General features: G+C 31.9%; 2 protein-coding genes across 2 annotated transcripts; one reads left to right on the forward strand and one right to left on the reverse strand.

Moving 5' to 3' along the window:
* Window positions 1-450: 450 nt before the first annotated feature.
* On the forward strand, window positions 451-1,146 carry LOC108903228 (D site-binding protein-like). The gene has a single exon (XM_018705326.1). It carries the CDS (start codon window positions 451-453, stop codon window positions 1,144-1,146), a length of 696 nt encoding a protein of 231 aa, XP_018560842.1.
* A 5,282-nt stretch (window positions 1,147-6,428) lies between these two features.
* On the reverse strand, window positions 6,429-7,157 carry LOC108903229 (cell death specification protein 2-like). The gene has a single exon (XM_018705327.1). The coding sequence runs from the start codon at window positions 7,155-7,157 to the stop codon at window positions 6,429-6,431; it is 729 nt and encodes a 242-aa protein (XP_018560843.1).
* Window positions 7,158-14,417: the final 7,260 nt, after the last annotated feature.

The raw sequence follows: 14,417 nt of genomic DNA on the forward strand, positions 1-14,417 counted from the left end.
ATCATAATTAGTAAGGCTAAGTACACACTGGTTCCTAGACAATCAGACAAATAACAAAATCATCAAATTTTTAAAATCACTTCAGCCGTATTGAAATTTAAAAAAACACAAATAATGTATTAACACACAGTACCTTTGAAAACAAATTCTTTTTGATCGTGTTTATAGGAACATTATTATTCAGATGTGGTGTAGATGATGATGAAGGTTTGTATAGCATTTTAGTTACACTCTGTATAAACAAGGAGTTTTAGCTGATGAAACTTTTTTTATTCCTTTTTCCTCGATATTCAATATTCTCAATATTCCTCAATATTACATAATTAAATGTAATTATATCTATATGTGTGCAAAATAATTATTAAATACTAGTTTGCAAACCATGAAACAGTTAATAAAAATTCTATTTAAGGAAATTATGATTCTTTTATTAAAAAAAACTTTTTTCAGATGCACTCCATTGGGCCTGCCGCTTATAATTCGTTGTTAGTAAGCAACAGACCAACTCCAAAATCATTCAATCTGGATCACGATCCCCCAGTCCTGGACTTATGCGTGAAGAAAAAAGGTGAACCTCCATGCTACACCTTAAACTACCCCAGCCCAAAACATTCCCCTGTATATGATAAACCTCTGCACCACTCCCGTATGCCTAGAAACATGTCTGAATGTTCAGAAGACTCAGAGACCTCCAAGTCTCCCTTGGTAATTGACAACAACTGCCCTAGAAACAGTCCAAAGGTACCAAGACCATTCAAAGCGTTTCCAAAAAACCCGCTAGCTTTCACTTTAAATGTTTTCGCGAAAATTGACCCCTTACGAACAGAATCTCCTGGGGGGACAGAACCCAGTTACGAGGAATTCAGGAGAAAGATGTTAGAAAAAGTTGAAGATAATAAAGGGACAAATATGAATATGAGGAGGTATCAGAATCTAGACGAGAGACACGCCGACCCTTCGTATTTAGAGAGGAGGAAGAAGAACAACGAGGCCGCGAAAAAATCAAGGGAGGCCAGGAAGGCCAGGGAGGACGAAATTACTATAAGGTGCGCTTTCTTGGAGCAGGAAAATATTAGACTTAAAGCTAATTTGGCTTCAGTGGAAATGGACGTAGAAAGATTAAAAAGTTTGATATTCAGAAGATAGTGTGTTATATATTTACTTTTTTGAACGCTTGTGTGTAAATCTGTATATTCGTATCATTGTGATTGTCCTGCCAAATTTAATATATTTAATTTAAATATGCATAGAGAAGTGAAATTAAATGATGAAAGTACATTTTTTTGCAAATATTTTATACGTAAAAATGTGTATGTAATGTCACCAATTTAAAATATACTACCTATGTCACTCCGTAATAATTGTTTTTTATTTCTTTATATTACATTATATAAAAATACTTTACCATAACATAGACCATATAAACGTAAAACGTTTTATTTAAAACTGTAATAGGTAGATAAGCTTTGTAAATTGCACATAATGTTAATAAATCTGTTAATTTCCTAACCGTTAAAAAATTGGCCCAACGTTTCTGAGTTTTCGAAAAAATTCAAAAAACAGGTAAAAATTCACAAAAAAACGTCATTTACGATCGACGAAAGTTATAAAAAGTCAAATTATTCTACCAGCTCACTAGACATATAATTTTTCACTCGTTTAATTCCAATTTATCATCATAGAGTCAGACAAATTGGCCCAATTTCATTCAAAAACAGAAAATAGATCAAAAACTCCATTTTCATGGCATAATTCGTGTTGCAGAGTTCTGAATCCATGTTTTTGTCCATCCACCAATTTATGAATTCATACATTTTTCCATCCATCCACCTGCACCACCTATAAAACCCACCCATCCACCCATCTATCCATCTACTTTTCGTGCTGAGAGATGAGATAACAGCCTAGAAGATTGAGAATGCAATAAAACTTGTAGAATACTCTACTTTCTAAACAAAAGAAAACGATATCTACAAATCATTCTTATTTTTGTTGCTATAACGTGTTCTCTTTTCTTCAAAGGATCTATGCAAAGGGTTACGCTTTCGTTTAGTCCCTCTATTTTTCGTTTCTCTTTTCTCTTTTTAATGCGTATTCATACATGAACGACTGGATAGAAAGATGTATGAATTCATAAATAGGTGGGTGGATAAAAAGATGGATCCAGAACTCTGCAACACGAATTATGCCATGGAAATGGCATTTTGATTTATTTTCTGTTTTTCAATGAAATTGGACCAGCTTGTCTGACTCTATGATGATAAATTGGAATTAAACGAGTGAAAAATCATACGTCTAGTGAGCTGGTAGAATAATTTGATTTTTTATAACTTTCGTCGATCGTAAATGACGTTTTTTGTAAATTTTGACCAGTTTTTTTAATTTTCCCGAAAACTCAGACCCGTTGAGCCAAATCTGAAGGCAGATTCGGATTCAGCGGAAAAAAAATACATGGAAATACATGGGTCTGAATACCAGATCCGATACTTTTTTTGTGGGGCTGTGTAATTAATAAAAATTAAATTTGTTAAGATACATTTAATAAAATGAAACACATACACACATAGTTTTTTCTAACTTTTAATTTAAAAATTATATGTTTAATTTTAAACCATTGTTAGGTATCATCTAACCACATCTTTCGATGGCTACACAGTGCAGTATTTGGTCTGAAGATGGCTGCATTCCTGAAATGTATGTAAAAAAATTATAATAAAACTATAACTGCTTTAATATCCGATGTCCGAAGAAAGGAAAATACATAAAGCTTAATTGTATACATATATATAAAAATTAATTTGTGCTTTTTGGATAAAGATATATCTCTTAATATATTTGTCTTCCCTATATATTATTTTCTAAAACTTTTAGCAATTCATAGTACCTAATAAAATTGTATAATCCAATTTACAGATAATCGGATTTACTTATATTACCTGAGAAATCTTAAGAAATTTAATATTGCACAACTAGTATAAGACCATTAGGGAATATAAAGTAGGGTCACCAATATATTTATTAAAATTCATGACCTGTGTTTACAATGTTTCAACTCAACAAAAGTAATATAAAAAGAAATGAATTATACTTATTAGAAAACGTGTCAGTGAAAAAATAGTACAATCAAATTTTGATTCCTACAATTTATTTTTCACCGTAACTTCTGATAACATCTCTCTCTTAATTTCTTCAAAAGATTTCAGTACCACAATGAACAAAATGAATTCAAACAAATTCACAACAACCGTTTCAGAATTATGAAATATGGTTGCTGGTCCTTTCCAGTGTACAAATATGTAAAGAAAGGATTACTTATAATATGCTAGAGAATTTTCCAAGAAAGATACCTTAAAAGTGTGCCTTCTTTTAAACAAAATTTGGCAGTGTTCTCGGAAGAACCAACAATCCTTTGAATTTGCAAACTTGTCCTCAATCGACCATTTTTGTCGTTAATTGCATATTTAGTGTTTGGAAAACGTTAGCTTAGAGAAAATTTACTTTTACCTCTCTCTATCCCATCCTAACCTAACCTTAATACAAAAACCAAAAAATTCGTACAATATTATTAAATTTCTCAAAGGCGGCAAAAATAATTTTGTGAATGTAAAAAAGATTTTTGAAATTTAACTTTAAATTGTCGAATCTTCTTTATTACCATTTGATGAAATTCTAACAGGTTTTTCGTGTACAAATATTCTATATTCGGGAATTTTAACGAATATGTGGATAAAAAGTTATTATTTTATTAAATATGTACATATATTAGCTGTACAGGGTGATTTAACATTAATAGGAAAGGACAGGAAAAAAATTTATATCCCGAAGCGATCTCGAGAGAGTGTTAAAATCTGTAAAACATTTGACATTTTCTAAAATATCTCTGATGGTGCTTGCTGTAGAACTTGGATTAATGGCTTATTCAATTGAAGAGAAATCACTCGTTGACGTATTTTTATATATGAGTTGCTACGTTATTTTGCAGTATGAAAAGAGGTTGTTTGTTTCTTTGTGTATATCTTGACTAAATTCAGTCCAAATCCTTTTAATCCTGAACATATTAGATATTAGATAAAATTGGTTAAACACAACAACAGATACGTTACAGGCTCATCCAATTGTCCTAATATAATAATACTCCCAAAGGGTTTGTAATATCTTTTACAGGTAATAACTAGTACGTGAAAGGACAATTATCCTGGGAAAATCTCAAATTAAGTAAGAATTAAAATGCTGTAACATATGTATATAATTGTAAAGTTCTCAGAAGAAAGTATATTTTGGGTTCCCAAAATTCAATAGTTCGTTTTGTTTCAGTTATTCCAGAAACGCCATTTTGTCATACACTTCTTTTTTTCCCATACTATCTTGTATAGTCCGTTGGAATAAAATGATTATTATTATTATATTATTTTATTAATTTTTAGTTATTCTCATTCTGATATTAACTTATTACGTATGTACAGGGGCTAAAATGATTGGCTATACTCTAGTGCTTACAGTTTGAAGTGATTCAGCTTTAGTTTTTAATTGTCTACCCAATTTTATTTTCTTGCAAGATATCTAAAATTGGTCCCACCATTATAATAGAGCATTACAGTTATACAACAGTCTGTTCTTGAGTAATTATAGCTAAAGATTTCGTGACATCAAGTTATTTTTTAAGTAATTATAGTATAATTATAATTATATTATTAATTCACATTTGTCCACAAATAAAATGCATATACAAAAGAATTTGATTGAATGAACAATTTTGGAAACTTAAAATGAATTAATTCATTAATTCATTAATTTTGTACACTTTGTATATGTAAGGTACAGTTGTTAGGCAATAATTTTTGAAAAATACCTTGATTTAAAAAATTAAAAGAAAAAAGTGTCTTACAAAATATGTACTACTGTATTATTGTGACATTGTGCAAAAAAAAATGTCACAAATGTAGTCATATAAAAAAGAAATGTTTTCATACAATTCCATAAAAAATGTATTACTTTTATCTCTATTAAAATTAATATTATTGCCCTATGAATTATATAGGTAATTTATATCAACCTCTCTGTTTGTGATAGAAAGCATATATTTTAAAAATATTTACTGAAACGTATTTTACCATAATGGTGTTTCTGTTTGAAATTATTTAAAGATTTTTTCAAATGTTGAGCTAGATCTGTCCTTGACATACGTAGTGACAATTGTTTCTTGTATATGTGACTTTTAGATCTATATTATACATATTAACTTTCGTTTTGTCACATATGCAGATGTGTTAAGTGTTGTTCTTAGTAGCTGTACGTATCATAGTTGTGAATAATTTTACAAAACAAACTACAATACATAGATTTCCTTGAAAAAATCTGGACGGTATGTATGCGGTGAGCAAAATTTCTTGTTTATTGGAACTGCAAAAGTTAATTTGTAAAGATTTACAAAAACTTTAGACTTTACAGATATTTTGAAAAACCAAGGAAGTTTGAGATTTTCTATATCAATTATAGTCAACATTTCTAATATTTTTTCCATTTTAAAAATGGAATTAGGTATCTACATCTATGTAAAATTATAAAAACTTCTAAATAATCTCTGAGCTTTTATTACAATCTCTAACTAGATATCACATTAATATTCTAAAATCACAGACAATTAAATAAGTATTCTTTATAGACATTATTATCCTTTTTTTCTTAATTTTTTGGGTATTTTATGTCCTGTAAAAAATTTAAAAATTAGTGAAATAAACTAAACACCAAAAAGATCAATCAAGGGTTATTTTTATGGAAATAGTTTTGCCCAACCAAAAAATCTCACACTGAAAAAAACAGACAAATACACCTCACTTTATATCGCGCACTTTGAAAAGTTGTTAACGTTTTGAAAATTTATCTGTTTTTGTCTTCTAAACTCAGTTTGACTTTTCGTTTTAGTTACTTCATCAGTTTATATTTGTTTACTTTTTTCTAGTAAAAATATCATACGATGCTTATTCTATTATTATTTACCTAAATATTTTAGAATGCTCCTTTAGCGGTATTATTTTCCTTTTCCAAAATTTTTACCGAAACCCATAGAATTATATGACTGTTTTCCCAAGCATGATCCCAGATTTGGATTTAGAATTTTAGATTCCTCAAATTATCGTTTTTTAATGAGTTTTGTGTTCATCTATTCTAATATTCACAGATCGAGAAGTCTCTCCAACTTAATGTTTACAAATTCACAGGATATGCTATAAATGCAATCTTTTTAATTTTGATTATCACTATTTGGGCGCCTCTTTGACAATAAACTCTGCAAAGTACCTATTACTCGTCTGAAAACTGTTGACTGATCGTTTTGGCGCAAATTTTAAATTATTTTTGGCAAAATACCCAAAAAAATAAAGAACGAAACGAAAACTATGTCATAAACTGCAGACAAAATTATTATCCTGTTATCTATTTAATAACTGTCGTTCCAACGTTTTTGCTTCCATCTCTAAATCAACCAATTTAGCTCTTATCTGATCATTTTCCCGTTCAAGAAACGCACACCTTATGGCAATTTCATCCTCCATGACCCTCCTCGCTTCCCTAGACTTCCTAGCCGCTTCGTTGTTCTTCCTCCTCTTCAAATCTTTCTTATCATCTTCGTAAGCTCTACCTCTACGCTTGGCGGAAACTGTTTTGAACTGAGAAAGCACTTTTTCCCTAAATTCTTCATAGGCCTCAGTCGAAGAATAGTTTTTATTCTGTGATGGTATAAGTGGACAAGGAAACGGGTATGCGGTGAACGGCCTACTAGAGTTGGTCGACGATAGTGATTCGGAAATGACCGTTTTTGGCGTGGATAGTCTAGAAAAAGTTTCTCTGTTGGGACTGGATGTTATGGGAAATCGAGATTGAAATGTTTCCGATTGTGAGACAGGTAGAGTCCGTAAATATGAAGGAAATGTTGCGTTGTTAGCGATATGAGAAAGGGAATAACCATTAAATGGAGAAGAACAGTATGGTGGATGGTAATTTATATTATTTCCTGTAAGGCTTGGTGGGGTTGGTCTTAATAATGTCAAGTGAGAACTAAAACTGTAATTATATTGTGGAAAACAAGAAGTTCCGGGATATATTGTACCAGGAAAAGCATGGAAAAGTCGAATCCTTTGAGGATCCGAGAGCAGCTCCATCTGCAGAAGAAATAAATCAATATTTTCTATAATTTTACTTTATCAAAGTATGTAAATAAAAGCTAAAAGTACGTTAAGTTAGACCAAATTATAAACTCATTCAATTATGACTCATTCAATTCTGGAATGAAATATTTATACCGGGTGATTCAGTTTGATATTCGCGGCCTCGTATCTCTTTTGTTTTATCAGATAGTTATAACAAACCCTATATATTTTTATATCGCCGCTCAAACTCTGTCAAAGGACATTGTTAGATCGTCTCCATGGTAACATATGTTAAAATTGCTATAGTTAACTGTTTTTGTTCAATATTTTTTTATCAATTCTGGAAGATATTGTTTTCTGCATTTAGCTATACGAGTATAAAGAAGTCTATAGTTTCATTAGAAATATTGCTAGAAAAACATAAAAAAAGATTAACCCTACTTTCAGTAGCTTTATTCTGAAAAATGATAGCCAGCTGCGGAAGCAATTGAATTTGACTTTTCTAAATAACGGTTTTTCAAAATAATTGACATTTTGTACCTACCTAGAACTTTTAAAACCTGCTTTAAAAACTTTGATTTGTTTGGATATTTACAAAGTTATTCTAATTATTTAACGAGCGTTCAAATAAAAACGTGGTCAAGTTGGTTCTGAAAATTTGGACGTAGGGCGTAGCGTATAGCAAATGAACTTAAACATCATCTGTCAAAGCGCTATATCGCCGCTATCAATTTGAATATTTTCGTTTTAAAAAGCGTTTAAAATGGTGTTTTCTCAAGAACAAAAAGTGTTTATCATAGAGTCCTACTTTAGAAATGGACGCAAGATTGATGGAATATGGAAGTATTCTATTGAGGAATGTTTCATAGAATTTCAAAATCAATTTCCCGGCGTTGTTGAGTACAAAATTTTTCAAAGTGCAGTTCAGCGTTGTGTTAATGTTTTTCGTGNAAAAAAAGTTTGAAAGCTTGAGAGCCCTTCTATATGTGATTACATTTTCAAGTATCTAAGGGCCTTGGTTTTCGCTGTGCAAAATTTTGAAAATTTGCAAATTTTTTTCAAAATCTGGATTGCAAAATTATTATGCAAAATCTATCTAACCGATTTTGATGAAATTTGGTGTGATAATTCTACATAACATGAAGTTTTTTTTATGCGCATAGACAAATTTTCATTTCTAGTGATATTTGAAATCCAAAAAGTCAAAAAACTCCGTGGATATACGATTCACCTAAATATGGCTTTTTGAAACAGATACAGTCTGGACTATAAGCTGTTTCATCACTATAGAGGATTTTTTTTAGTATTGTCTTATTAAGCTATCCTTTTAATAAATTCAAAGCTGTTGTTGTTTGATCATAATGAAACAATAAAGGAAATATTTTCTCGGAAGGTTTACTACATTATTGTTGATTTAATATTTTTACTAAACTAAAATAAAATGACTTTTTAGATTAGAAAGTATAAAAAAAATCTATTACCCTTTATCTGCGTGTAAATGTAAAGTTAGTCACTTTTAATATTTTCTTTAAAAGGAAATACGAAATCATTTATTTATTACAATAATGTATGAATATATACACAATTATTGTACATAAATTCCTGACCTAATCCAGGTCAATAAAGAGACCAAGACCATTAACTAAATATTTAAATGAAATAATAACACTTCACTCGACAAATGCCATCTCTTCTATGTAAGTGTAACAATAATAAGTAACAGTAAAGAGTGCATTTTTACTATTTCAGCAACTGACCATACAATTATCTGCATGGTAATGGTACGTTTTGTATTAAATTTACTGTACTAAAAATTGCTAACGCGACTTATGACCAATTATTCTACATAAGAAATAAAATTGTAAAATTGTGCTAAAATAATTCATACCTTGAACTTGCAAAAACAAACTTAGGTTACACAGATAGAAGCGCTCCTTACTAAAGCACCAGACTGAGTGTACTGTCCCCAAATTCACAAATACACAATTTATAATACAATTTTGTAAATACACAGCAGATTATTCCAGCTTTGCACAACTCATTTTATTATTACCCCTAATAAGATTTATTTTTGATAACAATGACATAAATGGTTTGTTTACGGTTTTAGTGGTATATCCTGGCGAGCGGTCCTTTTTTCGCAATCATTACCTGAATGCAGCGTCCCGGACTCTTTGATGTATCAATTGGCAAATTGGGGCAACAATTGCACAAAAGGGATAATCTGTAAACAGTGGGTTGCTTTGAATGAGGGCCGAGAGTGTCGATCTTCACTGGCTTGCTCTAGTAAGCTGTGATGGATGGATATTTTTATCGTTGGTTGAAGTTCATTGTTTTTAAGAGTACAACAATTTTGGGGTAATGAATTATTTTCTTATGGATAAAAGTTCATTTGCTGCATTAATCTGTCAATCAGTGGCGGAGATGCTGGGAGATACCTTCTATTAGATTCTCAGATTGTCGACGCCACTGGATATTCTCGTAATTGGATAAGCGAATTTAATTCCGTTTGGCACTTCTAAGAAGAAAAAAATATTGATAAAATAAAGTAAGTGAGTAAAAACTATTAATTTTACACATAAACATTATAGAAATTATTTGTTAGAAATTAAATTTTAAATACAACGTAGTAACCCCTAAAATTCTAGAATGGAACTGAAATTCCATTTCCCACGGACTTTCACTTTTTTTCTGATATTTTACATACTTATCATGCATTCGCCGCTGAATGAAACTTCATTTAAATATATTCTACCCTTGAGAATATGCGGAGGGTCAAAGTTCGTTGCTTTTTCCGTTTCCCTCCAGTCTCAAAACTTCGTTGAAATCAGTTTCTGCATCCTAAAAAACAGTTTTATTGGGATCCGATTCTGTTAGTTTTACTCGATAACCTCTTTTATTGGTACAAATAAAAAAACTTACTAATCTGGACTAATCCGAAATGCATTTGATGTTATTGCCCGACCGAATATCGAGCTCTGTTACGTAATAACTATTGCTGCCTGGAATTTTCATTTCGATTCTGTTTAATATTAATGTCGCTCCCAATGATGGCATTCAGATCACATTTATGTGATGAATTAATTCTCTGATAATATTAGATTTCCGCGCATTAATTTTGATTAACTGCATCGAAATGCCACAAAATTTGTGACAGGAATTTTGATTATTAGCATTATTAGTGGAGATGTCTCATTGTAGTCGGATTGGCTAGGCCCGTTGACGAGCATCGCTGAGGGACCGATGCGCCAAGGGGTGCGTTTCCAAGGGTCGCTATCAGAAGAAAAATATGGAAAATTAGGAAAAATTGAACTGGTGAAAATTCATCACAAGTACAGAGAGTGTGTAGCTGAGACTGTGCACAAATTACGTGGAATTTACGGTAGAAGGAACGCCCCGATTGAAATAACTGAAATTAGTCGACAAATTTTAACAAACAGATTCGGTTGCAGGCAATAAAAAACAGCCCGGCCTCGTACTGGCCGTTCAGACAAAAATATTGCTACCGTGAGTGATAGTGTGTCGGAAATTCATGTAATCTCAGTACGCCGTCGGTCACTGCAATTAAACATTTTAAAAATGTACAACGCAGCGGATTTTAACAAAATATCTGCATCTGCATCCATTCCAGAACAACTAACCCAGGAGTTAAAATTATTTAATGCGCGGGACATTCGTTGATTGGATGTTGAAGAATCATCAAGTAGACGGTAATTTTACTAAAAAAATCATCTTTAGCGACGAAGAGCATTTCCATCTTAGTGGGTACATGAACAAGTAAAACTGTTAAATTTGGAGAAGAGAAAATGTTCGGGTCATTCAAGAACGACCACTGTATAGGCAATGAGTGTGGGTGATTCTTTTTTGTAATGAATTTTCGCAATTTTCTCTCGCTCGTGCGCCCTATAGCGCTCCATTTTTTCTAACCACAACGTGTTTATTACAACATGTGGTCCTGCAAAATGCTGTCAACTCTTCGGAATGAAAATAGCGCACAATTCAAATTCTGCGTTACTTTTGGGACACCCTTTATTTACTAAAATATCTAACATCCTAAATTTCGTAATTTTGTCCTAAAAATAGATACAAAATATAGTGTTACTCATGGACAGAATTGAAACGAGGTAAATAGAGATAGAATATAGTGGACGATTTGTTTATCTTTAGAACTCAATTGTGCCAGTAATACCAATTAAGAAACTCCAATAACTAATCCTTTTCCAACATTTAATATGCATGAGATAACTCTAAATGGATTTAAAAAAATTTTGAGTCGAAATAAATAAATAAATAAAAACAAAATAGGCACTTTGGAAAACGATCCTGCTTAGTTAAAAATACTTTGGAACATTTTGCTTTCAAAATATGCCTCATCCCAAATCTCGAATATTTTCAATTATTGTCAAATTTCCATTCACGTGGTCGTAAGATTATAAATACAATTATTATACAGAAAAGTTTCCTCGGAAGGGTATTTTTTGTATGCAGTGAAATAAAAAATTGTTTACCCAGACAAATTCTTTCAAAATTTCTTAGAATCAGCCCACGTTCACTTTCTAACGTCTTAAAAAATGTATCTATTTTCGGTTGACCCTATAATGGCATTACTAAGGCCATTTTTATTGATGCAAATAAAAAACTTTTTAATATCTGCTAATCTAAAGTACAGTTTATGGTTAGGATAGCCCCTTTTTCTGCAATCATTATTGCCTGGAACTTTCAGTTAACCTATATTGAAAAAAGTAACATTCTTGAACAGCATTTTGTTAATTTATTATGTAGATGTATTTGAGCAACCCTAAAAAGAAAAGAGTAATTATGATTGTACAGGGTGTTGATAAAGTTGTCGATAATATGGGACTATTGTGAGGATACAAAAAATTTAAATAAAATTTGGGACACCCATTTAACACCAGTTGATGAAGTTAAATCACTATTCCGACCATATTTTGTACGAAAGTTGGGAACTGTAGCTGCCAAACCTACACTATTTTTAAAATATGCTCAACAGTGATAACGCGTTGTCGTTTCGTGTGGCGGTCCATTTTTAATAACCCTGAAATGTCAGTTGTCACGCTGTCTTTTTTTCGACGGCAACAATGTACAGCACAAATGGCGTAAAATTCAAATCTTACGTGAATTTTGGGACACCCGATACATTTATTTACAATGTACAAATAAAATAGTGCAGTATCGAAATCTGTACAGTGCAAATTCTGTTTGAAAATAACAATGGTGTTATTACAACGATTATGTCTTTATGATAGAAAAAACGGGTAGTTGTTTACCTTTGATAAAATTCTTCTTTAAAGTGTCACAAACTAATCGAATCGAAACTGCATAAGCGAGTGCACCAGCAATGCATATTGAATCATAGCAAGAGATATATTAGCGAAGTCAACAGCGTTGGTAAGTGCAATTTTACCATTAAAATCGAAAGCAGAACGATTAAATTATTTTTCAGAACTGAAAAATCCTCATTATGAAGAAAAATCCTTCACAAGAAATCAATGCAAATTCAGATACGACTCTAAATATTTCTCAAGGGCGTGCAAATGTAATACAATGCAATTCAAGTGATATGATTTTCAAAATCAATCACGACTGCTCACAGTCTGGTTGCCATGCATACGACTCAACAAGTACTGATTCTGATGTAGAAAAGAGAATTAGAATCAAGGCCACCAGGTTTTCCAAAGCTTACCCTAAGAGGTATTTTCCAAATAAACTAACCAGTTCTAAAAACCCTCTACTGGATCAAGCTGATGAAGGTGAGGAGATTTTAACGAAGAGAAGATTGATTGTTTGCGGTGGTGAAGGATTATCATCATCAAATTCAAACAAAGAAGAGATAAATACCAGATACCTAGAAAGTATGTGTCACCAGGATCATGTAACACAAACCAAATGTTTGAATTCAAACTATGCCCATATGAATAAAAGCGTAGAAAAACATTTTATAGACGTTTGCCAAACACATTCGTCTAACAAAATTCAGAGTCAGGTTTGTTCGTATTCGAATTGTGTTGAAATATTTTCATCATCCGATACATATGATTCAGAAGAAAGCATTTCAGAACTGTCTGAGGACCCACTACGTTTTGATTATCATCAAAACCGTCAACCGTGTACTAAAACAGATCCTAGTATAAAGAAATCTGAAGGCCCTGGTAATGGAAAAACCAACACAAATGATGAAATATCTCCATTGAAACCTGCCAGGCCATTCAGATATTATCCAGAAGACCCTCTAGCGTTGACCATTGGATTTGACACCGCCAAAATTACCATCAATGACGGAAGGCCAGAAAACTACGATGAATTTAGAGGAAGAATGCTTGGTAGCAAGCACTTGAACAAATCTAGCATAAACAAGAATATGAGAAGGTTCCACTCTTCCTATACGTCTAATAAATCGTATCGGGAAAAGAGAAACAAGAACAACATGGCTGCCAAGCGATCTAGAGATGCAAGGAGGGCCAAGGAAGACGAGCTTGCTATTAGATGCGCCTATCTGGAACAGGAAAATATGTTTTTGAAAAGAAAGGTAGCGCAGATGGAGGAAGAAAGACAGAGGTTAAAAATGTAATGGGATATAATCGCCAAATAACAACTGGAAATGTTGGGCATACCACTTACAACTTTTCTAACATATTTTTTTATTAAAATGCTCGTATGAAGCAATTTCGTTGTTTTTCTTTAATTTTCAGGACATTTTTATGTTTTAATTATTTAGTTATGGTTTGCATTTACATAAATTTAAAATTACTGCAATTTTTCTAACACATGTGAAATTAAATCTAATAGCGCTATTCAAAATGAAGTACCTGCAGTCCACAAATAGTTGTGCCATCTGATGGATGGGAGCAAAATTAGTAAGCGGTAGGATACAAGTAGGTGTCTATACCTTTAAACGGTAAATAACGATCATTTCTCACAGATGGCGAAGTATACGCGAAACGAGGGTGACTGTAATTTATTTATCTAGCAGGAAACTTTCTATTGCATATTGATCAGTGCACCATCTAGAGGATTATATATTTATATCGACGCAGATAAAATCTCTTTTACAGTAATCTAGATACTTATTGAACTTGTTTAGGTTACTGAATAAGAGATGGGAGTGAGTGTAGTGTTTTCAAAATATTGTGGAGCTAGATCCAATTCCAGTGCGTTTATTTATAGTTATAAAGATTACAATTGAATTTTGAAATTTTATCTTCTTTTACTTGTTAAAATTTTAATTTAACTGGCCAGGAACAAGGGGAGTGC

Source organism: Anoplophora glabripennis, unplaced genomic scaffold, assembly GCF_000390285.2.
Source record: "Anoplophora glabripennis isolate ALB-LARVAE unplaced genomic scaffold, Agla_2.0 scaffold40, whole genome shotgun sequence".
NCBI lineage: Eukaryota > Metazoa > Arthropoda > Insecta > Coleoptera > Cerambycidae > Anoplophora > Anoplophora glabripennis.

Coding starts and splice junctions, on each gene's coding strand:
- LOC108903228 (XM_018705326.1), top strand. CDS start 451: ATGCACTCCATTGGGCCTGCCGCTTATAATTCGTTGTTAGTAAGCAAC.
- LOC108903229 (XM_018705327.1), bottom strand. CDS start 7,157: ATGGAGCTGCTCTCGGATCCTCAAAGGATTCGACTTTTCCATGCTTTT.